Genomic DNA, 27,741 nt, shown 5'->3' with positions numbered 1-27,741 from the left:
CTTGTGAGTTCGAGTCCCATGTCAGGCTCTCTGCTGGCAGCTCAGAGCCTGGAGCCTGCTTCAGATTCTGTGTCTTCCCCTCTCTCTGCCCCTCCCATGCTCATGTTCTGTCTCTCAACAATAAATAAACGTTAAAAAAAATTGTTAAAGTTTCCTTCATGTGAAAATAGTCGTCTCCTTAAACAAACGACTGAATGAATGTGTGAATGTCTGTGGGAAGCATCATGTCTTATATCATGTCTGGGACAAAATGAGAGCATTCCAAGTACCAATGGGGGCAGATGCCGATGGGGGACACAGTTAAAGATCTATTCCCCAGACCAGCAGCTCACAGGATGAATGTGCCCACAGTCACCGGAGAGGGGAGCAGTGCGAGGACAGAAGTCCTGCAGCAGTATGACCAAGTCTGATCTCCTACTATTTCACAATGTATTTTTCCTTAAAAAAAAAAAAAAAAGAGGAATGGGGTACTAGGGAAGTGCCACGGTCCTGAGGAGGCCAATGACGAATGCTGCTGTTGGTGATGGCCAGCATCAACATCAAAGGTTTCTGGCTTTTTGTGTGTGTATGTGGGAGGTGTGTCTGTCACATGTGTGGGAGATAAAATGCACTGCAAAAGTGAAGGAGGCTGGAGTCTGAAATCATCCCCACCAAGAGTCTGAAACCTTTCCTTAGGTCCAAATATTAAAAAACTAGATGCCAATTAATCTAAACTGACGTTGCTGTGAAACTTACAGGGGAAGACAGGTTCTTCTGAACTGAGAAAAGGAAGTTTCCCCCAAAACGACAGAAGAGGGGCATGGACGGCAGCCCCATTACTGGCCTGCATTACAGGCAAAACTAATCCTTTTCGCACACAACTAAAGCTACAGGTTTTAATGACATTAGGGATTTGGAACACCACGGATTAAGTTATAGTAATAGCACAGCATTTCTCATCTCCAGCTCTCTTTATTCTTGCTAAGCAGCTAAGCCCCACAACTCCCTAGGGACATGAAAAGGGTCATTTCATGTCTAGCGAAACCTAAGCCAACGGAGCTTCATCCACCTGTGCGGTGATTCTGAGAAAAGGGATGGCAGAGGGAAGACAGCCGAATCAAGACCAGACGTCAGGCTGCCCTGCCTTGTGCTTCACCGGAGCTCTTCCCAGTGGGTCAGGGTGCTGCACCTGTGGTGGACTTCACCCTCCTCCTCCGGCTTCCTACCTTGGGGCGGGGAGTAGTCGTCTGAGTCCGTGTCGCTCTCGCTGCTGTCCTCCACCAGGAAGGCGGGGCAGTTCCAGGACATGCTGAGGATGCCGTCAGACTCGTGCAGGAGCACGTGGGCCAGCATCCTGCCGTGGCAGTCCATGACGATCACCTGCCCATCGGCCGTGCCAAACAGCACCTGCAACCAAGGACGGGAACCCTTGACGGACCAGGAGAAAGGACTGTGGTTTCTGGCAAAACTCATCACCTTAACTTGTGAAGATGTACAAAATATATTTAGGACTCAAAAAACAGAGCGGTTAAGTAGCTGAGGCGATACACAAAGCATTAAGTACCAGAAACTTAGCTGGCTATTAACTTGCAAGCATTTTAGTCCTCCAGTACTGAAATGTGACTAATGGCAAAATAAACACATTTGTTATGGAGTATGGATATTTACAAATACCAGCAAAATCACTGTCTTTTTGCTCACTGTTTTTGTTGTTTGCATGTTTTATTCTTTTGGTTGGAGAAGGAGGGTTAGGAAGAGGGTAATATTTATTTTTCTTGAATGAAAAAAAGCAGCAGTGGAGGTTTGGTAAGAATTTCTCAAATTGAGAAGAAAAACTTCAGGTGTATGTTTGACCAAAGAGAAAATATATTTGGTTATATAAGCAGGTTATCTAACCACATTTGGAAAAGATGCTCCTGAAATAGTTTGTCTAATGTTTTATTTGACTAAGAGGAATAGTCTTTTGTATTAATAATTAATGTTATAATGTGTTAACAGTATTAACACATTCACTGAGTGCTTACTTTGTGCTAAGCACTATATTAAGAGCTTTACCTCATGTATTGTCAAAATAATCCTGGGAGTTAAGTACCAGCACTGTTGATAGAGAGCTCAGATGGGCCTGACACCCTCACTTCACCTGGTCTGGGGCACAGGAATGTGCTGGGGGTGCAGGCAAGTGCATGGGCAGAGCTGAAGCACAGGCAGGGCAGAGGAGAGGTTAGCCCCCCTTCATCCGAGCAACAGAGGCACCATCTCACAGCTGCTGGAAGTCCCCTGACATGAGCTGTGTCTTCTAGCTGGATGACCGACCCCACGGGAAGCAGGACCTCCAGGGGGAGTACACCATGTTCTCTTCTGTTTTGTGTGGTAGTAGTTTCTGCATCTGTTGGCATTAAAACTTTGTATCTTTTGTGTTTAATGAGATCCTTGTGTCCATCAGCAACTGATCAGGAGAAGCATGCAAAGTCTTTCCATCTTACAGATGCAGAAACAACCTGAGAGGTCAAGTCAGTTGACAAGGCCATTAGGTGATCAGGCCACCAGGCTCTCTTACTGGAAAGGCTAGGATTTACACAGAGGGAAAGTTATTTAGGGTGTGTTAGGTCCTTGCCTCCTTTTGCTATTAAGATTTTGACATTAAGCTCCTTGGGGGCAAAGACTGTCCACAGCTATCTCCCTGGCACCTAACAACTTTGGGTACAGAGAGCACTTAATAATATTTATCATTAAATAAAGTCAGTGACCATCAAAAGGCATTTTTAGTACATAAATCCTGACTATTAAGATAGATTAACTGCAGGGGAAGATATATTTCATTTAAGTAGTAAAACACTCACAGAATTTACAGAGCTGTTTTAGAATAAATCAACTGTCCATCAAACATTCCTCTAGAAGCGCCTGGGTGGCTTAGTCAGTTGAGCATCCGACTTCGGCTCAGGTCATGATCTTGCGGTTTGGGAGTTTGAGCCCCACGTTGGGCTTGCTACTATCTGTGCAGAGCCCACTTTGGATTCTTTGCCTCCCTCTTTCTCTGTCCATCCCCGGCTCACACTCTCTTCAAAATAAACAAACACTGGGGCGTCTGGGTGGCTCAGTCGGTTAAGCGTCCAACTTCGGCTCAGGTCACGATCTCACGGTCCGTGGGTTTGAGCCCCGCGTCGAGCTCTGTGCTGACAGCTCAGAGCCTGGAGCCTGTTTCAGATTCTGTGTCTCCCTCTGTGACCCTCCCCCGTTAATGCTCTGTCTCTGTCTCAAAAATAAACATTAAAAAAAATAAAAAAAAAATTAAAAAATATTCCTTTAAACATGTCTGTATTTTAATGAATGAAAATTTAAAAAAAGGCTCAAACCGTTTTCTCCAGGGGCAATAAGGAATCTATTACTGCACTGGGCTTAAATAAAAAACACACAAACTACTAGGAATACAATAAAACATTTTAGAAGAAGCTGAGTTTTTGGCTAGCAATGGAGAAAACTAGTATCTGCTGGCACGTCTGCAAAGCCCTTGTGCAGCGCTGGCACAGGGATCAAGACACTGGGGGTGGTCAGACCTGCTAAAGCCCTGGAAGAGGCACCTGCTGAATGCGCTTGGTAGGCAGTTTTCAATGGTGATAAATATGGAATGTGTCTTCTTGTAGCTTTAACTGAGATGTAAATTTATGTATTTCCAAGGAAAAAGATGTGTGGGAACCTATCAGGCCAATATCATGGGTGATGTCCCCAGGAAGCAGGCTGTTTTTGTCCCCCTTCCCACATTAATTTGCTCACGTATGTTTTGAAGAGCAGCCATGCCTTGGTGCTGGGTGAAGGGGTTATTTGATATAATTTATGACTTCTGTTTCTAATAAAGATAGCTCATTGGCAGGCCACAGCCAGCAGCAGTTACTTTTCACAAGTACCCAGAATTAATATGTACCAATCCCAAACAAGTTTCCACCCCCTGCTCTTATGGGTTCACATTACCCCGGTCTTCCACTGGTGCAATCATCACTATTTTCATACCTTTCTGTGCAATATTTCACTTCTGTCTGACTCCCATGCTAGACTGTAAGCTTTTCAGGGCATGGCCCATATGTGCTCTGCTCACTACTATCTCCCCAGGGACTGTCATAGTTGATGTCACATGGCAGTAAGTATTTGTGAAGGGAGGGAGGAAATGCCTCTGCATTGAAGGATCTTTTGAGCAATGCTCACATTTTTCCATTTTAGAGAAGAACAGTTACCAGACAATAGAATAGACATCTAATTTCTGAATAAAGGACGGGTGACTTAGTGAGGCATCAGTGTTCAACATTACACTAAAGCCAGCCCCCAAATTCCCCGCCATGAATCAATTCCAACTATAGCTCTCCTGGGAAGATAACGCACTATTAAGATCAGAGAGAAGGAAAAAAGCAGCACGAACAGTCTAGTTGTCAAGCGGTGTTGGAGGAAGTTACTCTGTTTGGGAAAAAGTATGTCACAGATAACTCGAGAACACTGACACAACATGAAATCAGATTTTTAAAAAATCTCTTCTATTTCAAGTTCTTTTCATGCCTAAACACTTCCAATGAGACAAAGCTTATGTGAGCAAAGGCCTGTAAGAGAATAAGCCAGAGAAGTCTAATAATAATGAATACACAAACAGGCACATGCGTCAATCTCTGCTTCTACTCCCTAATTCTGGTGCTTTAGATAGGTTGATGCTGGCTCCTCCTTCCCAGCTGTGTCTCTTCTTCTAAGCTTGGTCCTGGGTGGTCTTCCCTCTCTAGGAGATCACAGTTGTGCTCATGGCTTCAAAGATCCTGTCCAAGGCTGGCTCGTGCTCAAGCCTCTCTCCTAAGCTCCAGACTCCCACATCAGACTGACTACCTGCCATCTACACCTGGATGTGCAAAAGGCCCTTCAGAACCAACATGTCCCAGATGAAATGCATGACTTCATCCTTTCCCCAACCTACACACACACACACACACACACACACACACACACACACACACACACACACACACAGAGCCAGGCCCTCCTGCAGCAAAGTCTGTGGCTTGTGTTTTATCTCCAATGTCTAGTACAGTGTCTGGTATAGAACAGGTGCTCAGACATCATGTGTGAAGGCTTTGGGGACCCACCACATAGAATTAATCTCATTCTAACCATGCCCCCCACAGCACTTTCAACTTCGCTGTTTTCGCATACCTGTTTCCCGTTAAACTGTGAGCTTCTTGAGGGCAGGTCTGCACCCCCAGGTTCTCATATGTCGCTGGTCACAAGCAAAAATGTTCAGGGACTATTAATAAACATATTTCTGCCCAAAGCTTTGGCCTTTACTCAAATTTTCCTACAAATGAAGCAAAAAATTCTTTCCTTTCTGTTTTAAACTATCAAATCCTCCCATAAAACTGGCCTCAAAAATACTTGCAATAATGGATAAAGTAAATTTCTGTCTCATATTTTTCCTGCTGTTTTCTCTGTTGGATTGCAGGCTTCATGTCGGGGCAGGGACAATATTTCCTCTGTTACATGTACACCAAGAACCAAACAAGCTGGGAGAAAGCTGCTGGTCCTCAGGCCACACCTGTTCAATGGCTGTCCCTCACTTCAGGCAGTGTTTAGTAACCGTGTACTCCATTCTAAACTATTTTTAGATGTAATTATTTTAAAATATAACACAATTATTACCAGTAATTTAAAATGAACCAAGCCACAAAACAAAGGTGGTAGGAAAAAAAGATACAAAATCATTCACAAGATTTACGTTTTGGAACCAGTGATATGTCATCAGTACTTTTATTTTGGGATACCAGTATTCATCTAAATTCTTGAATAAAAACCATATTAGGAAGTTTCAACTATAAAAATACACACTTCTGTAAATGCTCACCTCTTTTGTAGCAGAGTTTAACTAGTAGCCATTGGAACTAGTTCCAGAAGGAATTGACCTTTTTGTCTGTTTGCTTTTGTGATTTAAAACTAGGGGGGCAGATAACAAAGTGATTACACATTCCTACCAGTAACCTCCACCCTGTTGGTGGCAAATGTCTAAATGTGCCACTGTGGAGACAGGAATGAAGGGACCGTGTCCCTTTGCTCTTTAGAAGGATTCTTCTCTTCAGAAATACCACTGAAGTCAAAATTTATTTTTGAAAGACCTCCCTATTGGGGTTTCAGAGCACTACCTTTCAAATGCTTCAAGACAGACTGGAACATTTTGCAACTAAAGAGTCACTGAAATCGGACAGTTGTAAATGACAGAATTTCTCAACTGATTAACAGAGTATTTCCTGGAGTTTTTTTTTTTAAAGATGAAATGTAATTTCACAGTTGACTATATCAATAATTTCTAAAACAGACATTTTAAGACTTATTCTAGGGCACTCGGGTTGCTCAGTCGGTTGAGTGTCCAACTCTTGATTTTGACTCAGGTCATGATCTCACGGTTCATGAGACGGAGTCCAGCATCAGGCTCTGTGCTGACAGTGCAGTGCCTACTTGGGATTCTCTCTCTCTCCTCTCTCTCTGTCCCTCCCCTACTCATGAGTACTCTCAAAAATAAATAAGCATTAAAAAAAAAAAAAAGAAAAAAAGAAAGAAGACTTATTCTGATAAATATGGGAAAGAAACCCCACTAAAATATCTACAATAAAAAATTTGTACCTTTGGGTTAAACACGTAATTTTGGTCTTTGCACTGCTTCACTGCAGAACCACCTCTTACAAACTAACTCATAAAGGTGACACACTATCCTATGTTTAAAGAGTTTCAGAGAAGGAAAGACTTTCTGCCCCAGGCATCAATTTTGATGTTAAGTAATTCCCACTGTTAGAACATTCTTCTCCAAATCTTTTAGGCTCCATTTTTAAGTTTATTCACCCTTCTAAGATGCCCACACATGGTTTCTGGGGTGGAGGGAAATGGTCTGAGTACACGCCTAATTAAAACACACATTTAACTAGAATATTTCCAGAAATCATTGGAAATAGCATTATCTCTGGGGAAACAGAACTAGGTGGCTTGGGGATGGTAGAGGAAATGGGATTTTTCATCATATATCCTTTTGAATGTTTAAAATTTTACACCATGTGAATATAGTATTAAAAATATATTTAAATATGCACTGAATGAGGTAGAGAAAAGTGTTGCAGGAATACAGCTCTTTATCAGGTCTTTGGAGTAGGGTGAAAATGTGAGATCATGATTGGAGCTGAAGTTGGACACTTAACCGCCTGAGCCACCCAGGCACCCCTAAGATACTTCTACTTTTTCCTTTCCTATTCAAATGCCTTTTATTTCTTTTTCTTGCCTAATTGCTCTTAAATTTCCAGTACCATGTTGAATAGAAATGGAGAGAGTGGTCATACTTGCCTTGGTCCTGATCACAGAGCTAAAACTTTCAGTTTTTCACTGTTAAGCATGATATGAGCTGTGAGATCTTCATATATGGCTTTTACCATGTTGAAGTAATTTCTTTCTATTCTTAGTTTAGAAATTTTTATTATGCAAGTGTGTTGAATTTCATCAAATATTTTTTCTGCATCTATGGAGGGGATCATATGGTTCTTATCCTATATTCTGTTAATGTGGCGTATCACATTAGTTGATTTTCATATTTTGTACATCCTTGCCGACCAGGAATAAATCCCACTTGCCTACTGTGTATTATCCTTTTAATTTGCTGCTTAATTCAGTTTACTAGTATTTTGTTGAGGATTTTTGCATCTATATTCATCAAGGATATTGGTCTGTAATTTTCTTCTAGTGTTTTTGTCAAGCTTTGGTATTAGGGTAATGCTAGCCTCTTAAAATAAGCTTGGAAGTATTCCCTGCTCTTCAAGTTTGGGGGAGAGAGAGAGAGAGAAAGAATGGTGTTAATTCTTTGAATGTTTGGCAGAATTCACCAATTAAGCCATCTGGTGCTGGCATTTTCTTCCTGTGAGGTTTCTGATTACTGATTCAATCTTGTTGCTAGTTATAGGTCTGCTCAGATTTCCTATTTCTTTATGATTCAGTCTTGGTAAGTTGTATGTTTCTAGGAATTTACCCATTTCTTTTAGGTTATCCAAATTGTTGGCATGGAACTGTTCACAGTGATTTCTAATGATCCTTATTTCAGTGGCATTAGTTGTATTATCTCCTCTCTCACATTTTTTTTTTAAGATTTATTTTTAAGTAATCTCTACACTCAATGTGGGGCTCAAACTTACAACCCAGAGATTAAGAGTCACACATTCTACTGAATGAGCCAGCCAGGGGCCCCTCCTCTTTCATTTCTGATTTTTTTGTTTTGTTTGTTTTCATTTAATTTTACCTGAGTCATCTCTTTTTTAACTTAGTCTAAACTTTTGTCAGTTTTATTGATCTTTTCAAAAAATCAACTCTTAGTTTCATTTTTTTATTTTTCTATTTTCCATTTCATTTTATTTTTGCTCTAAACCTTAGTATTTCCTTCCTTCTGCTAACTTGGCCTGAGTCTGTTCTTTTTCTAGTTCCTTGAGTTGTAAAGTTAGATTGTTTGAGATCTTTCTTCTTTTCTTCATTGTCAGTATTTATTGATATAAATGTCCCTCTTAGTGCTACTTTTGCTGCATCCCATAAGTTTTGGCAGGTTGTGTTTTCATTTTCATTAGTTTCAAGGTATTTTCTAATTTTCCTTTCAGTTTCCTCACTGACCCATTTGGTTAATCAGGGGTACGTTCTTAAATTTTCACGTATTTGTGAATTTTCCAATATTACCTATACTATTCACTTCTAGTTTCATTCCATTGTGATTGAAAAGATACCTAATTTCAATTTTCTTAAATTTGTTAAGACATATTTTGTGACCCAACACATGATCTATTCTGGAGAAAGTTCTTCATGTGCTTCAGAAGAATGTATGTTCTGCTTCTGTTGAGTGAAATGTTCTATATATGTCTGTTAGGTCCACTTGGTTTATAGCGTTGTTAAAGTCCACTGCTTCTTTATGGATTTTCTATCTGGATATACTGTCTGGTACTGAAAGAGGAGCAGTGAACTCTCCTACCATTACAATATATATTGCTGCTTATTTCTCCTTTCAGTGCTGTCAATGTTTGCTTCATCAGTGTTTTATGTATTTAGGTTCTCTGATGTTCCATGCATATATAATTGTTCTATCTTCCAAGGGAATTGGCCCTTTTTCCATTATATAATGTCTTTGTCTCTTGTGACAGTTTCTGACAAAGACTATTTTGTCTGATATAAATACAGTCACCGTTGCTGTCTTTTGGTTAACATGTGCGTGGAGTTATCTTTTTCCATCCTTTTACTTTCAGCATACATATGACCCTAAATCTAAAGTGAGTCTCCTACAGGCAACATATGGTTGGACCTTGGCTTTTTTAACCCATTCAGCTACTCCATGTCTTCTTACTGGGGAGTTTAATTCATTTACATTTAAAGTAATTATTGATAAGAAAGAACTTACTATTGCCATCTTGTTCATTGTTTTATGCCAATATTATAGTCGTTTTGTCCTTTTTTTCCTCTCTTGCTCACTCTGCACTGGGCCAGGGGGAGAAGCTGTAATGAGTACTGCTATACTAATTCAAACACTATCTCAGTGGCCCCCGGCATGCTGTTACCTCTTTGAGGCAGGTGAGACGGAAGCCAGTGTCTCAGCTGCACCCAGAAAAAAATCAGAATGTTGCACGTATAGTTCAGTTCTTCCCTTTTCTTCCTAGGAAGAAGCTGAGAGCTGAGGTTTTTCTCTCAGTCATATTATACTTTGCTGGGAGTAGTGATTATGGCAAGAGGGTATCTTGAATTTTCCTACCAGCTTTGATGTGGCTGATTTCACATTTAACCAGGGGTGCAGGAGTCTTTCAACTAGTTTCTGGATTTTTCACAAAGGGAGCTGGTCTGTGTATTATTGATTTGGTGTATCTGCTAATAAGGAAAGGAGGGTCCAGGGCTTGCTATTCAGACACCTTGCTCATGCTGCTCCCGCCCAACATATTCTTTAAAAGACGTACCTAATAATCCATTTACATGAATAACTGCCTCCCATCTTTCATTCTTAAATTATATTGTTAAATATAAATTTCAAGAAAGGTTTTTTATTTAATATATTTTATAATCTATCTATACTGTGTGTTCTGTACAGTGATTCATCAATGATATGTGCCCAGAGAAAACAAAGAGCAACGTAATTTTTAAACATCTTAATTACCATTTTCAGTCAACCAAAATAGCATTGACAAAGAAAGTATAAACACAGTAGCTGCACCTGTTTTTGCTAAAGAAAGCTATTTTCTCCTATAAAGAGCTCAACGGAACGTCCAGAATAACAAAAAGGAAAAACCAAAAAAAAAACTAAACAGTATCAGTAGTTGCATAAAGATAGCCATGAAGGGTGGGAGGCCATCTGATTTCCTTTCCTAAGTAGGTTTCCATTATTTTCCTTGTTACTCACATCCTCCCTGCCTATTTTGGCAAAAACCATTCTTATATGTGTTCCGTTTAGGGCTTAAGATAAAATGGGTTTCCCTTTTGCAGTATACACTAATAAAAAGTCATGAGAAAATCTAATGGAGGGGCAAGAAAGAAAATCACTCTTTCCAGTGGTTTAGATTTAAATCTAATTTCAAAGTTGTTCCCACAAACTGCTAGGTAGGAGCTCTACTCCATAGGTCCTTTAATCTACTTACAGTCCACTCACAATTGAGGGTCTTTGCCATAGAAACGGATCACTGTGATGTTATTCTAGTGAGTTGGTGGATATTAAACAATAATGATAAATTATTTGGGTACAAGAACTTGTGTGAGAGAGATCTCCATGTTTCTTTCTTGTTGTGCTGAACACAATGGCTTTAAAATCTTTCCAGTGAAGCTAAACCAATATAGCACCTATAATTATTACCTTAAAGGTCCAGATAGAGGACTAGGCACAGTCAGTGGAGTCACTTCAAACACCAGCACTTAATGGGCCAGCAAAGGGAAATATTTTCTCATGGTGAATAAAACGTCTTTGCAAATAATATACTGTGATTCTTTTTAATTTGGTTTCGTTAAATTTGACTTTTATTCTAGCAAAGAGTTGGCATCATCTATGAGGTAGTCATTAGTTGTATGTCAAATATCAGCCATTTACATTTATACAACATCACTTTTTTAGCTGAGAAAGCAGAGTTTTTACATTACTTTTTAAAGTTTCCTTTATAAATCTTTTCCTATCTTATAGTGTAAGACAAAGTAAAACTTCAGAATGAATATCCATCTCCTCTGATTCAAAAGATGTCCTCCTTTAAAGCCATGGGCTAATCCAAGTACCAGACAAGTTATTTACTGCAATCTGACAAGAGCCTTCTTCAAATTAAAGAGGAGGTGTGAGCATGGCTCTGTGGCTATGGAAGGAAATGCCACATTCTGAAGAGGTTTATAATGAAGTAACTCATGCTATTAGGGATTTACTTTAAGTACAGCAAGTTAAAAAAAAAAGAATAAAGGGATAAAAAAGCAAATGTGGCAAAATATACAAAGGTTTTTTATTCTGTTTACTATTTTTTTTTTAATAAAGGAGGAATTGATTTTATTTCTTTTTTAAAAACATTTGTTATTGAGAGAGAGACAGAGAGACAGAGAGAGAGACAGAGAGGGTGCGCACATAAGTAGGGGAGGGGAAGAAAGAAGAGGGAGACACAGAATCCAAAGCCAGCTTCAGGCTCTGAGCCATCAGCACACAGCCAGATGTGGGGCTTGAACTCACAAACCGTGAGATCATGACCTGAGCTGAAGTCAGACGCTCAACAGACTGAGCCACCCAGGCGCCCCTCTATTTATTTTTGATATGCTACTGATTTTTTTCTAATCAAAGTTTAAAAACTACCTAATTAAAAAAAACCCTACAGGATTATTTATCACTTAGAATACCGGGGAATTAGCAAATCTTCTTCTTGAGTTCCATCTTGGTACTTCAATCATAACCTTACACTTAAAAAGTAAACGAATAATTGCGGTTGTCAACTGACTAATGTGTTAAAGTTTTAAGTGTACATTAGTATCTATGCTAGTCTCTTTTTCATCAATTACTATCTTTGAAAAGATGTCGTATAGTAACGATGTAAAATTTTTAGTTTGTAAATTCTTTGAACTACATCAATTAAAAGGCCTGCACTGACCTTTAATGATCCTGCTACACTACCTACCCCAGTCCTGACTGCACTCTACTCCAAATGGGAAATAAGTGTCATATGTTTTGCAAAGTGTGTACATAAAAACAAAGGTACGATGGGTATTTCAGTGATTTTTCTCGTTGCTGTCCCCCTTGTGGCACCAGCAGGATTTAAAGGTGGTGTACAAACTGCTGGACTTGGGATCACCGATCACCTCAGCAGATGCCACAGATCAGATCAGAAGGAACCACATGATGTGAAAAATTTCCTTTCAGCTGCCAAGAAGAGGCTTGGGATCTACCCTTTGTATCCAAAAGCAAAAAGAATACATCTTCCCTCTTCCTAGGTCAAAAAACACAAAAACAACAAAACGATAACACACCAGAGCAGAGGGTAGAGGACATGATGTTGCCCCACTTATATCTGCTATTTAATTATTTAAGACCTCCTCCTTTGGGGGCGCCTGGGTGGCTCAGTTCGTTAAGTGTCCAAATTCGGCTCAGGTCCTGATCTCAACAGTCTGTGAGTTCGAGCCCCGCATTGGGCTCTGTGCCGACAGCTCAGAGCCTAGGGCCTACTTTGGATTCTGTGTCTCCCTTTCTCTCTGCCCCTCCTCTGCTCATGCTCTCTCTCTCAAAAATATATAAAACATTAAAAAAAGAGACCTCCTTCTTTTAAAAAGAGTTTTGGTGTTTATAAACAAATATTACCTCTAGTCATGGAAAACTAAGCCTAGACATTTAGTAAAAAGATGTATTAGGTGAAGAATTCTCATTTCACACAAACAACTGCCTTCTTTAAAAAAATTTTTTTTCCAACGTTTATTGATTTTTGAGACAGAGAGAGACAGAGCATGAATGGGGGAGGGTCAGAGAGAGGGAGACACAGAATCTGAAACAGGTTCCAGGCTCCGAGCTGTCAGCACAGGGCCCGACGCGGGGCTCGAACTCACGGACCGCGAGATCATGACCTGAGCCGAAGTCGGACGCTTTACCGACTGAGCCACCCAGGCGCCCCCAAACAACTGCCTTCTAAACAAGGACAATTTCTACTGAATATTCTTTTAAATAGAGAAGACTCCTTTATGTGGATATTAAAATATAATCACGATTACAAAAATTCAGCTCACCTACATTTTTGTATCTACTACATGAAGGGAAGTATACCTGTATTTCATTAGGACTGTGAACATCTGGAGCAAATACTTGACATATTCCAACTATGTGACAAATATTTTTTTCCTAACAAAACACTCCAAAGGAGAAACCACTGGTTATTTATTGTAATTGAAGGTCAAGTATAGTATGTATCCACTGAAATCATAGTTTTCACTTGTAAGACTGTGGCTATGCAGACCTTCCTCGACTTACCCCCACCCCCACCCCAGGGGGTATCCATTCCTATAAACCCATCATAAGTTGAAAATACCCTGAGTCGAAAATGCATATAATACAACTCACCTATTGGGCATCATACCTCAGCCTGTGATGTTGTATCTTAAACGTGCTCAGAACACTTATACTACTTCACAGTTGAGCAAAATCATCTAACACAAAACTTATTTTATAATGGAGTGTTGAATCTCTGTACTTTATTCAACACTGTACTGAAAGGAAAGCCAGAATGGCCGTATGAGTGCAGAAGGGCTGCCAACATATCAGTCACCCGTCCTTGTGACTGAACGGCTGGCTAACTGGGAGCCACAACTCCTGCGCGGCAGCAGCAGGAGAGGGCTGCACTAGCCCGGGAAAGATTAAGATTTTTAATTCAAAATTTGAAATATGGTTTCTACTGAATGCATATCACCCTTGCAATATTATAAAGTCAAAATTAGAGAAAGACAGGTATCATATGATTTCGCTCATATGTGGAATTTAAGAAACACAATAGATGAACATAGGGGAAGGGAAGGAAAAATAAGATAAAAACAGAGAGGGAGGCAAACCATAAGAGACTCTTCAATACAGAGGACAAACTGAGGGTTGCTGGAGGGGAGGTGGGTGGGGGGTGGGGTTAAATGGGTGATGGGTATTAAAGAGGGCACTTGTTGGGATGACCACTGGGTATTACATGAAGGTGTTATATGCAAGCGATGAATCACTGGGCTCTACTCCTGAAAGCAAGACTACACTGTATGTTAACTAACTTGAATTTAAATTAAAAAAACAAAAACAAAAACAGATGCAACACATAGGAACCATGTTAATGACAGAAGCTGTAAATAAAGATTTTTAACAAACAATCAAAGTATTGTAAGTCAAACCGTTTTAAGTTGGGGACCATCTGTATATACTCTGGAGAAGAAAATGTGGTTTTTTAAACATTTTTATCTTTTTTAAAGTTCATTTATTTTGAGAGAGAGAGAATGTGAGAGCAAGTGAGCACGAGCGGGGGAGGGGGAGGGATGGGGAAGACACAGAATCCCAAGCAGGCTCCATGCTCAGCAAGGAGCCTGATGTGGGGCTTGATCACATGACCATGAAATCATGACCTGAGCCAATATCAAGAGTCAGATGCATAATCGACTGAGCCACCCAGGCGTCCTGAAAATGTGTTTTTAAAGCTCTAGGTCTCTCCCCTTTATTGTATGGGACTGTCCTCATGATGTATTTTCTAAGTTCATGATCATCACACAATATCCTCTGCCATATAATTTAATCATGGTCTGTTATCTTTTTTTGTCTGGATAAACTCTATGAAGTAGTTAATTATATGTACTACCAAAATTGGTGAACAACAAGCATTTGACTTTATGGTTTCTTAAAAAAACACTGAATTGTGTCCTCATTAAAGGAAATGAGGCTTAAAGTTTCCTTCTTGTGGCTATAAACATAATTTAGGATGTTCATCATGGATATACGTAACAGGCACACTAGATAAAGAGAAGAATTTCAGAATTACAACACAAAAAAGGCTGTTGGCTCAGGATATATAAAAACTGTCATTACTATGGAGTAAGAGGGGCCGGATAGGACACAGGAAGAAAAGGGGGAAACGAGTCTTAGGGCAGGTGATCTGTTAAGGTGCCGTCAGTTCTAGCCTGCTGACCTCAGGCAGCACAGCAGGGCACCAAGCCAGGAGACAGAAAGAGTCATCTTGCAAACGCTTTCATCCCAGGAGATCACGTGTATTTTCTTGGCAGGGTAGCCTAATAGCTAACAATTCTCACCGAGCTGGATTTTCCATACCATGCGTTAGGATTAAACTGTCAATTCACATTCAGAAACTGCTTTGGATTGGAGTAGGAAGAATTCAGATATTAGGATCCCCATTCAAACTGCTTTTTTAAGGAGGGATAACCATATATCCTGAAAAATGAGAAAATAAAAAATGCCTGTATCTAATTAGCCAAAACTAATGAAATCTCCACATCAGTATTGGCAGATGTGAAAACCCCTGCATAAAACAGTATTTTCTATATAAAACAGTATGAATGAAAACCTAATGCTGGGTGCTCCTGGGGCAGGATGTGCAGGGCAAGCCAGGAATTTCTCTCATGCGTGTGTGTGGTAGTTGGGGATGGGAGGGAACATGGCATTTCTTGGGCAAGGCCATGGACTTCACTGTCTCCAGGCACAGAGAGGAGAGAGGTTGGCAGTTCCACACAAAGCATTCCTCCCTCACTCCCTACTTGCCGAAGCTACTGCCCTGAGGACGCCTGGCTACAGGGAAGAATGAGGCGTGGTCCCTGCCCTCACATCTGGTAAGGAAGAAAACACCCAACCAACAGTTACTACAGAATGTGGAAAATGTTACAGAATGTGCTCTTGGCACACAGGAGGTGCTCCTGGAGCACCTGGCTAGCGAGCCAGACTGACTAACTCTGCCTGGGTGGGGAGCAGAGGAAAGGGCAGACTGTGAAGAGTCTTCAAGGATGGGTGGACCCTCCCTGGACAGACAAGGGGCAAGGGCAGAAGGAACATCATGTGCAAAGGCAAGAAAGCAATACGAATTCAGGAAACCAAAGTAGCCCACTGAGGCTAGTATGTGGGAGAACGGCGGCCAGAGAGAAGGCTACAGAGCTAAGAGAGGTCACATGATGGCCTGGATGCCTTCCCAAATCCCACTTAATTGACAGTAATGAGTATGAAACTCTAACAGAGAGCTGGAGAGGAGGAGGTCAGCAGACAGAGAAGCCAACATCTAGAAACTGGACAGCAGATGGGACACATGGTGAGTGACCAAACAGACCAGAGCAAGCAAAGGCCCAATCCCACAGCAAGTTAGAAGATAAGGAGTAAGCTGATTTGTGCCACGGAAGCCAGAGACCCTTCCCCAGGTGGAGGTGAGGGTGGAAGTACGGAGAAAGAACAGACAAAGTTTCACCTGTCTTCTCCCATCCACACAGACAGCAGGTGCACATTGTCTGATCCCCTGGAGGGGCTAAATGGAAGCCCAGGGCAAGGGGCCAGACACACACACAGCTCAGGGGCCTACGGTAAAACACCAGCAACTCAATGTGAGAAACGAGCCCACCGCAGTCACTAGGTAAGGTACGTGCAGAAGGACAGGCCCAGGCACTGCCTCGCAGTGAAGCCCGTCACTTAACAGCACCACCACCCCCGCACCCCAGTGTCTAGGTCATTTTTTAGTCTCCACCTCTAAAATACGAGATGACCAAAGACCACCCAGACATGTGAGAAAAGCATCTAATATGAAAAAGCAGCCAAAACAAAGCCAGAAAGAACCTGAAGGAAAAAGATGGTGAAGAATACAGAGGGATACTTCGGAATCTCCAATTAATATCTTTATATTGTTTCATCCTCTGTGAAATATGAATATGATGCTATTTTTAATTTTCTTTTAATGTTTTATTTTATTTTTGAGAGAGAGAGACAGAGCGTGAGTGGGGGAGAGGCAGAGAGAGAGGGAGACACAGAACTTAGAGTGGGCTCCAGGCTCTGTGCCGTCAGCATAGCCCAATATGGGGCTGAACCCACGAACTGTGAGATCATGACCTGAGCCGAAGCCGGATGCTTAGCCAACTGAGCCACCCATGCACCCCAATGCAGAAAACAAAAAAGAGTTCTTGAAAATTAAAAACACCATTAATTTTTTGAAGGTCAAAGAAAACTTGGAAGATATTGCCCAGAAAATAGGATAAGCAGGCAAAGAAAAGAAACTGGGACAGAAAAGATACTAAAATCAGATCATCAATCTAGAAGGACAGTATCTGAGTAGTAAGATATCCAGAAAGAGAAAATACCAAAGAGCTAAAAGAATGAGTTGCAAAGGGATTGCCATGTCCCAGCTAAACAAGGGAGGAGACATATAAAGCAAATGTCTTAAAATTTCCAATACACAGAAGACATGTTCCACCAAAAGAGGGTACCACCAAACCACAAAATAGAAGTGCATGATCCCGGAAAAAGGGGCTCCCATGCCAGGGGAGACAAGGGAACCAACGCCCAGGGTACCTATTAGCTGTGCTGTTGGCGCGGGGGCCCAAGGGCCATGGGAGGAACAGCACCAGAAAACCATCTCCTGAGTGGTGGAACATATTCTGAAAGGTTTCTAATATTTTGGAGAGTGTAGGGATTAATCTGATTGGTACCCAGACAAATAAGCAGTAAGTAAGGCAACTTTGCTAACTGTGGGCAAAGCCAAGGACTCACGAGGCAGCCATTCAACCTTGGCTGTATGTGCCAATCGTCTATGAATCGCACGTTCACCATGGAACACTGACCACCAACTGTGGAGACAGGAGCACGCAGGGAAGCGGGGCGTGGGAGAGAATAAGGCTGCGTACAGAAAGGGGCATTCCAAGACAACCAACTTCTCATTTTCCAGGTAGGAAGTCAGTAGAGAACACCTGAGGCTCGACAGTCAAGATCAGACAGAACAAGCCTTTAATTCAGAAATATGGAGAGAAACACAAAGAGTTAAAATAAAAAGTGCCTGCCACAGGGAGTGGGAATCCGGGAGCAGGAGTTAGGGAGTGGGAATCAGAGTGAGAAGCAGAGTAGGAACTGGGGAGTGGGAATCGGAGTGGGAGTCAGAAAGTTGAAACTGGAGTGGGACTCGGGGAGGGGAAATAGGGGAATAGGAATCAAAGTGTGAGGGATAGCACAGGAAACTAAAAGGTGCCTGTGTTGTTTTAAACTTTTTTCATTATAAGCCTACTAGTACTATTTGACTTTTAAAAACTACAGCTCTTTGGGCACCTGGGTGGCTCAGTCAGTTGAGCATCCAACTCGATTTGTGTTCAGGTCATGATCCCAGGGTCGTGGGACAGAGTCACGTGTCAGGCTCCGTGCTGACTGTGTGGAGCTTGCTTGGGATTCTTCCTCTCCCTCTGCCCTTCCCGTGCTTGTGTTCTCTAAAAAAATAAATAAGCAACAAAAACTACAGGTATTTAACAAAAGCTAGTAAACATAAACAGAAAGTTAGAAAGGGACCAGACTGTATAGAGAGGAACCAGACTCATATGTTTATCTTATAGATTTTCCCTCAAAAACAAAATGTTAAGACACAAGCCCAAATTCGTATCTAACACAGACAGAAGCAGAGTGGTCCTGCCCCCTCCTCCCAGGAGCCCCCTCCATCCCTTGCCCCAGGAAGGCAGCTCCACAGTCTGCAAGCCACTGCTACAGGCAAAGGGAGATCTTTAAATAACTTCAACGACCAGGCAGCTGTGTGGTTCAGTCAGGTGAGTGTCTGACTTTGGCTCAGGTCATGATCTCGCGGTTCGTGAGTTCGAGCCCGCGTCAAGCTCTGTGCTGACGGCTCGGACCCTGGAGCCTGCTTCAGATTCTGTCTCTCTCTCTCTCTGCCCCTCCCCCACTCATGCTCTGTCTCTCAAAAGTCAGTCAATAAATAAATAAATAAACAAACAATAACTTCAACAACTTGAAGTTGCTGAACAACTGAAAAGTCACTCCTTCCCTTACCACACGGGAACCAGGAAGGAGGCAGCCCAGTGTGGCAGAAGCAGCCACCGAGGAACAGAGGGAACCAGCCAGGGAACAAAGCTGGAGAAGAAGGACAGTGGGAAGAACCTGTAAGTCACCAAATCGAGCAGTCCTGTTACAGAGTGCAAGGTGTGTGAGAGCTTAGACACCTGCACTTGGGCTGGTTTGAACATAACCATCTTTAGCATGTAAATACAAATAAACCATCCCTGACACGGAAGTATTTAAGAAGTGGAATCACCAGGCCTTGGTGACCAAGAGGAGGCTGAAGCCAAGGAGGAGGGCAAGTCCAGTGTGAGTGGTCAGCAACAGAAGAGAGGGCAGGGAAGAAGACTGCCGTGCTAAGCGGGGCCCACGCTGGATTGAGTGGGGTCCAGGCAGGCGGCCAGCTCAGCGGGAGGGACAGACGGTGCACACAGAACGCAGCTCGGGGAGCCTGCATACTCAGGTGGGAGCTGACAGGCCGTGGCAGTGGGAGAAATCAGCCCAAAGGAGAGAAAAAGAGAAAAACCCCATGTTGGAGCCCTAGACAAGTGGACCAGGTGAGAAGGAGGAATGAGCGCAGGAGGGCTTCCAGGAGCAGGGTGTGGGGGTGTGGATGTGACAACCCAGGCCTCGCTGTAGGCTGGGGGAGAGCAGTGTCCAGAAAGCATGAGTGAGGCCTGGAAATGCAGACTGGGGTCACAGACGCCTCGGTCAGAGTTGGAGAGGACAGTGTGGGAGGGGGCAAAGTGAAGCCCCAGGCTGCTTGGAGGACAGGCTTCACATGGGGCAAGCATTCTGTGGCTCTGGGGGCCTGGGGAGAGAGACAGCTCTGTTAGAGCAGAAAGCAGGAGCCGCTGGAAAGAAAGGCCAACAGTCGAGGACTGAGATCCCTGAAAAGGACCACCGCGTCAGGGAGGAAGCTGCAAGGCCCGGACGACCCACATGCATTTGTATGTTATCCTTGCACAGAGGTCATGCTAATCCACTCTGGATCATTCCAATTTTAGTATGTGTGCTGCCGAAGTGGGCACTACATGAACTACATGGCATCTGATCTGGGGACTGCACTGTGAGTGACAACGAGTATTGCTAACTTCCCTAACATGTACACAGTTTCCATGCCTTGGGATCCCCTTAAAATAAATCCAAATGGTTCACACATCAAACTACAGGAGCTGTGGTAGAGAAGGGAGACCCAGAAAGAGAAAAACGAACCAGTAGCCTAAAAAGTAGTTCTCTGCAGGCCTCCTTGTGCCCATGGCAGAGGGGTTCTGGGGAGCTTTCTTCCTGTAGTTACGTGTGCCCTTTCACTCAGAACAGGAACCACAAAACTCTTCCTCATCCAACCTAAATTCCTGAGATGAGAGTCTGAGGCTTTTTCCTTCCATCCCATCTTCCACGGACACAGATCCACCGGATGTTCACTGTTCTAGGAGAGCCTAGCTCATGCCCACACACACTGGATCACGTGCTGGCATCTCCACCTTTCCTGATGGAAATGTACCTCAACTTCTCAACAACTTTTTCTGGTTCAAAGGCTCTCAAAGTGAACTCATGTTCACCTAAGACTCAAAGAATACAGGATGGATACATGTGAGTGTGTATGTTTCAAAGCAGTTTCCCGTATCAAGAGGCATGGTGTTCCCCTAGACCCCTGGAGAATGTACAGGGGACCAAGCATCCTCCTCCTACAGCACTCTGTTGTGATGCTGGGTGTTTCTTAGTAATGGCAAAAGCTTCACTGCTGCATTATTCTTGACCAACTTGGGACCCACAGATATTTTTTCCCCATATTTATATTTATTTCTCTGACATTTTCTATTTACACCATTTGTTCTTTCTCCCAAGCCCTACAAACACTGTTCTACTTATAAATACATCTCAAGTTTATCAAGCTGAATTTATGTGTCTTTTCTGTGAATTTTCTATTCTTCAAAATATTTTTTGACAACTCATATTTTTTATGAGGCTGTTAAGAACTGAATGTTTGTATCCTACTCAAAATTCATATACTGAAGGCTTAATCTCTAATGTGACAGTATTTGGAGGCACAGCCTGTAAAAAGGTAAGGTAATTAAGGTTAAATGAGGTCATAGGGATAGGGCCGAAAACCAGTGGGACTGGTGTCCTTATACAAAAAGGAAGAGATACCAGGGATGAGCCTACACAGGAAAGGTCACATGAGGTCACAGAAAGATGGTGGCCACCTGCAAGCCAAGGAGAGAGGCTTCATGAGAAACCAGACCTGCCAACGCCTGATCTTGAACTTCCATCCTCTGGAACTGTGAGAGAGAAATGTCTTTGCTTAAGCCCTCCAGCCAGCAGAATTGTTACAACAGCCTGAGGAGACTAAGACAGTCTTTACCTACTATATAAACTACAAGTAGGATCATATTTCCTTCTTGCAATTTAATGGAAGATAAATTTTAGCCTAAAATGAAACACATCACTTGGGGAAAAAAAAATCACTGTAAGTATAGATGAAATTAAGAACATGCTATGAAAAACTAGTCTTGTTTTTACAAAGGTTCCATCAGAATCAGCAACCCTCAGTGGGATAACATGACATTATACACTTCTTAATGTGGCTCAGTGTAAATGATAAGGTATCACCTATTAACTATTCTTACCAAAACTATTTAATACAAACTTAATCTCAACCTAACTTCCCATTGATAGAAAATACAGAGGCCAGTAGAAATTAAATGATACTATGGGTAAACAACTGTGCAAGTCCAGAGTGTGGAATATTCTACAAGGTAACCACACTAAACTCGTCAGAAAGGCAATGTCATTTAAAAAAGAAAAAAAGAGGAAACTTTTCTAGACTCAAGACATAATAAACAATTGCTGTATACAACTTAGGTCTTGGTTCTAAATAACAAAAAAAATAAATTAAAAAAAAGGAAAAAAACCTACAAAACTCATTCTTGTAACAATTAGAGAGCTATGAAGAGCGCCTGGGTACTAGCTAATATCACTGCTAATTTCCTGCGTGTTAAAATGTAGGAGAATGAACTTATTCTTAGGACAAGCATATTGAAATGTTCTGGGGTGACGTGCCATAATGTCTATAACTGATGTTCAAAAACAGTACTACAAAAAATGTGTGCATGTATGAAGAGAGAGGGAGAATGGAAGGCAGGCAGAGGAAGAGGAGGAGAGCATACACAAATATGGCAAAATATTAGTTGCTGAATTTAAGGCAAGTATATTCTCTCAATTTTCTGTAATGTTTGAATATATGAATAACAGAAAGCTGGGAAGAATTATCCCAAAGGTCACCTCTAAACTGTCTAGATCAGGATGTAAAGGGGTCAGTTCATGAATGGAATCCTATGATCTCCCACCCAACATTCTATGCAAAGTGACACATATAATCATGTTATGTGCACATGCACATTTTTCCAGGAAAAGGGTTGCCAATTTCCATCTGAGATTTAGTCTATAAACCCCAAAAGTGTTGGGCACCTGAGTGGCTCAGTCAGTTAAGTGTCCGACTCTTGGTTTCAGCTTGGGTCATCATCTCACACCTCATGAGTTCAAGCCCCACATTGGGCTCTGTGCTGACAGCATGGAGCCTGCTTGGGATTCTCTCCCTCTCCTTCTCCCTCTCTCTCTACCTCTCCCCTGCTCATGCTCTCTCTGTCCCTTTCAAAAATAAACATTAAAATACACACACACACACACACACACACACACACACATATAAAAAGGAAAATACACAAGTAGGAAAACAGCTAGGCTCTTATCAAACTCACTTGTAAAATAGTACTACTTTTATTTTAAAAAGTTAGGAAGCAGCCTAAAATCCTGTATGATTAGAACTATCTCAAGATGTGAGGAGGCAGCCTCATCCTGGATGGTGTTTTACTCTACATGAAGTGCAGGAGGTTCTCCAGGAGAAGGGAAGACACACCCTGAGTTGGAGGAGGCAGAGCTTTAAACACCAACTCCCAATGTAAGAGCTCAGGACACTACATTACAAATTGTCTTTTTTCATTAATAATTTTCAAACCGAGCAAGAGCTATGAAAGAGTGACAAACATGGAGGAAGGAATTTTATTTTTCCATGTCTCAGTTCAAATGTGATTGATGGAGTACCCCATATCTCTTCGCCCTTTTCAATTCTTACAAGGACCCTTGTTGCTTCAGTGGTCTGCAACCTTTTTGAGAGGTAGCAAGTGCAGCACTTTCCTGAGTGAAATCCCACCCATTAGGCCAAATACAGAACCGGTAAACGCAATCCTTCAGAGAGAGCTTGTGGACCAGGAGACCAAACAGGGGCCTAAGTCACGCTCTGATCTTACAGACAGGTCTACAGAGCCAAGCCCAAGTGTCTTAGCCTGGCTTTAAGCTGCAGTCCATGGGGCGCCTGGGTGGCTCGGTTGGTTAAGCATCCGACTTCAGCTCAGGTCTTGATCTCCTGGTTCATGAGTTCGAGCCCCATGTGGGGCTCTGTGCTGACACAGCTCAGAGCCTGGAACCTGCTTTGGATTCTGTCTCCCTCTCTCTCTGCCCCTCCCCCACTCATGTTTTCTTTCTCTCTCTCTTTCTCAAAAATAAACAAACATTAAAAAAAATTAAAACTGTAGCCCAGCTGCCTCCTTCATGCCCACGACACCATGCTGCCTGCTACCCAGGTAACTTTGTCAGGACAGAGCACAGAATGTTTGTGGGTCTGTCTCATCTGGCCCCCACCATCTCAAAGGCAGGCGCCAAGTCTCACCCACCGTGTCCCCAGCATGTCTGGGTCCTGTGACTGTCACATTCCCTGTATGCTGTCTGTTAGGGATACTGGCAGACACAGCTCATCAAGGGACTATGACATGAGCCTCCCAGGTTCCACCCCTATAGGCAAGGGAAGAATGCAAAGCCAAGACTTCCACTTACATATTTTTAAGTACTTTCACATCTGTTCCCTCATTTGATCATTACCAAAGCCCTGGGAAACAGGCAGGAAATAATTCACCACCCCCCTACCCTGAACAGAGGAGGAGAGGTGCAGGGAGGGGTGTCTGTGCAAGGCTGCTGAGTGGGCTGCAGCAGGCTTCTCCAGCTGATTCCAGGAGCAGTAAAAACCTACAAAACCACAAGGGCACAATAAATTCAAGTGCTTCATACAGACACACACATATGCCTCTGGATAATTAGGAGACTGGTGGGGGGGTGTGTGTGTGGAAGAAATGTGTTGAAACTATTTCTTTGTAGCTCCCATAGTAGTCATTTTGAGAAGAAAGAAAAAAATATTGACCATTTTTATTTGAAAAAAAAAAAACGGAAGAAATGTTTAGTGATTAGTAGAGAGCAATTCAGTTAAAAAAAAAGAACGAAAAGAAATAAGACTCAAAACTGAAAGTTATCGTTCCTTATTATACTAATGCTTGCTTTTATCAACATTAAACTAAAATCTCTGCTATGAAATGTCCTGGCACTTTATGGATTTTGCTGTATTTGGAAAACACAAGCTTTGTATTTACAAAGGTTTTCCCTTTTGCTAGAAGCCGAGCTATCCCAGCCTGAGTGGCAGGGCCCTGGCTGTGGACAGATTGGTGACTGCAGGGCGGCCCGCCGACAGCGAAGCTTCTTGTCCTCCGCTTTTAGGTAATTTGGCCTTATTAAAGTACCTGGGGTATTGTCTGTTGGGGAATTGCCCTCGGCAGGCCCCCTGGGAAAAGAACCATTAGGGAAGAAAATGAGGTTCCGCAAGAAATTGTGCGGCCTTATGTTTAGCCCTTGCCATCCCCTATGGAGACTCCTCTACTTACAGGAAGGATAGTCTCATGCATTTGCCAGCAAAGAGGGCCTGTAAAAGGAGAGACATATGGATTTGAAAGCCTCACTCCGGCAACTAAGGAGTGTATCTCTGGGCACAGGTGACTTCAACCCCTAGGCCCACCTGGCCCCCGGGAGGCATTCCAGATGATGACTGAACCTAGTCGGTTAAGGTATAGAATGGTTCATTAATTCCTAGGTGCACTGTCTCTCTGAGAATGTATGAGGCATGGATTTCTAAGGCTTTTCCGGCCCCTTTCTGGCACCTCGGACCGAGGCAAACACATTGTTCTTCTGGCCTCACGTGGTTAGGAGGTCATGTCCCTGTAACTGTTCCACTTGAGGTGTTGAGAAATGGAGGCCCTTTGACGAGAACAGCAAAGCAAATGCTTTGTAGATTATAGATAAACACAGATGCATAATGGAATAATGTAAGAAAGTAATCAATAATCAAAGGGTATGCGGGAAGAGTTAGGGGGAAATCGCCATGTTATTTCTTAAAGGTTGATTACACATAGGAACATTTTCAAAGTTAGGGAATGTTAGAAAAACATAGATGACGTACGCCACAGGGAAATCACTAGCAAATATAATGCCATGTTTGCTACAATAAATCGGCCAGTTCAACACACTGCTGTTGTCTGTGTCCATTTTTATTTTTTGTTTTTATTTTAGTTTTGTTTTATTTTCACCGACGCCGTTCTTCCTTCGGGAACCCCTGGTTGCTGGAGCTGACCTCCGGCACCATTTGTAAAAAATAAATTATTATTATTTTTTATTTAAAAATGAATTATCAGAGGTGCCTCAGTGGCTCAGTCAGTTAAGTGTCTGTTCTTGATTTCGGCTCAGGTCAGGATCTCACATCGGGCTCTGTCCTGACAGTGCAGAGCTTCCTTGGGATCCTCCCTCTTCTCTCTCTTTGCCCCTTTCCCGCTCGTGTGCACGTACATGCCCTCACTCTCAAAATGAAATAAACGTTAAAAAAATGAATTATCAATATATAATTTTATTAGGTTATTCTATATTATTTTATCATGAAAGTAAAACAGATACATTAAATTTTAAAATGGGTTTTAAAACGAATTTTAGAAAATGACCCTAAAGCTCATCACCATAAAACAACCTACCTGTGGCGTCTTGTTTCCTTTCAGGTCTTTTAAGTAAATGGATGGGTTTCTTTTGGTTGTTTAATGACGTGATAATCTTATACCACATACACCATTTCATATCCTGATTTTTCCCCTCAACATTATATCATAACAACTCTTCCAGATTATTACATTGTCTTTGTAACCACAATCCATAATTTCCTGAACTTAAACTGTATAATCCTTTAAGTGGTAATACCACAGTTTACTTACCCAGTCTATTTTTAGACAAGTAGGCTGTTGCCAAATTTTTACTATCACAAATAATGTTTTAATGACTGTAACTTTTATTTTCTTCCTTTTTGTTTTTAGATAAATTCCTAAAGTATATTACCAGGTCAAAGTGGACAATAATTTTTTTAGACTTCTGACATATTCTGCCATATTCCTTCCCTAAAGGTAATAGACATTATTACCTGCAATGGTAAGAATCCTTTAACTGAACTCTTATCATTAACCAGGAAATCATCTGTATCATTTTATTATTTTTTGGCTAATAAGTGAAACTATTTCCTATGTTATTTTGCATTTTTTTTCCTGAAAATGTATATTTTTCTACCATATGATTACTGACTAGTTGAACTTCTTTTGTGAATCATTATGCCCATTATCCATTTACCAACTGGCTATTTACACAGATTTAAAAGTACATCTGGGGGCGCCTGGGTGGCTCAGTCGGTTAAACGTCAACTTCAGCTCAGGTCATGAGCTCATGCTTCATGAGCTTGCGCCCCACGTTGGGCTCTCTGCTGACAGCCTGGAGCTTGGAGCCTGCTTCGGATTCTGTGTCTCCCTCTCTCTCTCTGCCCCTCCCCTGCTCTTGCTCTCTCTCCCTCCCTCTCTCAAGAATAAATAAAAACATTTAAAAAAAAAGTACATCTGTATGAATATTTTCCATAATTAAAATGTTAACTCAGTGTTTACCATTTGGTGGGAAATATTATTTCTCCCATCTATGGTTCACTTAAAGTTTTAATTTTTACCTGGACATATTCACTGTTGTTTACCTTTGTGATTCTTTAAGAGGCTTCTGAGTCAGCTTCCCCCTCCCCATTCCCTTCCCTATATGATTTTATGCAATCAATTCATTTCCTCCTCAGCTCACATGGTTTTAACGTTCATTACACACCCATAATCAAGAGGCTTTACCTGTTGGTCATCAGGAGTCCATATGCCACATGTGATTTGACTCTCCAGGTTTATCTCAGATGACCAGTGTCTTTGTCCGCTGACAGAACCAACCAGGACAAACCCATCTCGATATGAAATAAGTGCTTGAGTTCCATCGTGGCTCCATGTGAAATCACTCACCTTTGAGACACACATAGACACGAGATGTCACTTAATCTGAAAGGGAAATCACTTTTAGCAAAGGCTATAGTCATTAACTTAGCCTTTGGCTAAGAGTTAGATGGTCTTAAAGAGAACAGTGCATAAATACATCATATGTACTGTAACACTAACATATAATACAAAAGACCTCATTTGAAAAGCAAGTGTCAGTGAAGAGAGCTAAGTGTTTCACATGGTAATTCTTCAAGCTTTGTTCATGGGAGGGATTATCATGCCCATTTTCCAGAGAAAACAGACACAGAAGGGATAAGTAACTTATCCTTGATCATACACAAGGTGAATGGCAGTGTTAAGGATGACCCAGGGTTGTATGGATCCAGTGTCCTTGCTTTTTACCATTGTTCTATGGTCTCCCACCTATGGTAACAGATTTGCCATTAGTGTCTCTGGGTCACCTATCAAAATAGGAAAGTTCTCAGTTTTTGGTTATATACCGTACTCAGCCTTGCTAATAATATTCCCTTAATCAAAATGAAA

General features: G+C 41.9%; 1 protein-coding gene and 1 non-coding gene across 4 annotated transcripts in view; both read right to left on the bottom strand.

The window, feature by feature from the left end:
• TULP4 (TUB like protein 4) overlaps nt 1–27,741 on the bottom strand; it is a 243,174-nt gene that overhangs the window by 40,758 nt on the left and 174,675 nt on the right. For all 3 annotated transcript variants that reach the window (XM_058735765.1, XM_058735767.1, XM_058735768.1), the window contains 2 exons: nt 27,061–27,222; nt 1,206–1,386 (listed from right to left, as the gene is read on the bottom strand). In XM_058735765.1, the coding sequence (XP_058591748.1) occupies nt 1,206–1,386; nt 27,061–27,222 (343 nt within the window). The remainder of the gene's footprint in view (nt 1–1,205; nt 1,387–27,060; nt 27,223–27,741) is intronic.
• Nucleotides 19,913–20,019, bottom strand: LOC131515594 (U6 spliceosomal RNA). The gene has a single exon (XR_009263654.1). It is a non-coding gene; the product is annotated as a U6 spliceosomal RNA (small nuclear RNA).

This window comes from Neofelis nebulosa, chromosome 6, assembly GCF_028018385.1.
Source record: "Neofelis nebulosa isolate mNeoNeb1 chromosome 6, mNeoNeb1.pri, whole genome shotgun sequence".
Lineage (NCBI taxonomy): Eukaryota > Metazoa > Chordata > Mammalia > Carnivora > Felidae > Neofelis > Neofelis nebulosa.
The sequence above is the reverse complement of the archived record's forward strand: the minus strand, read 5'-3'. Positions and strand labels throughout refer to the sequence as shown.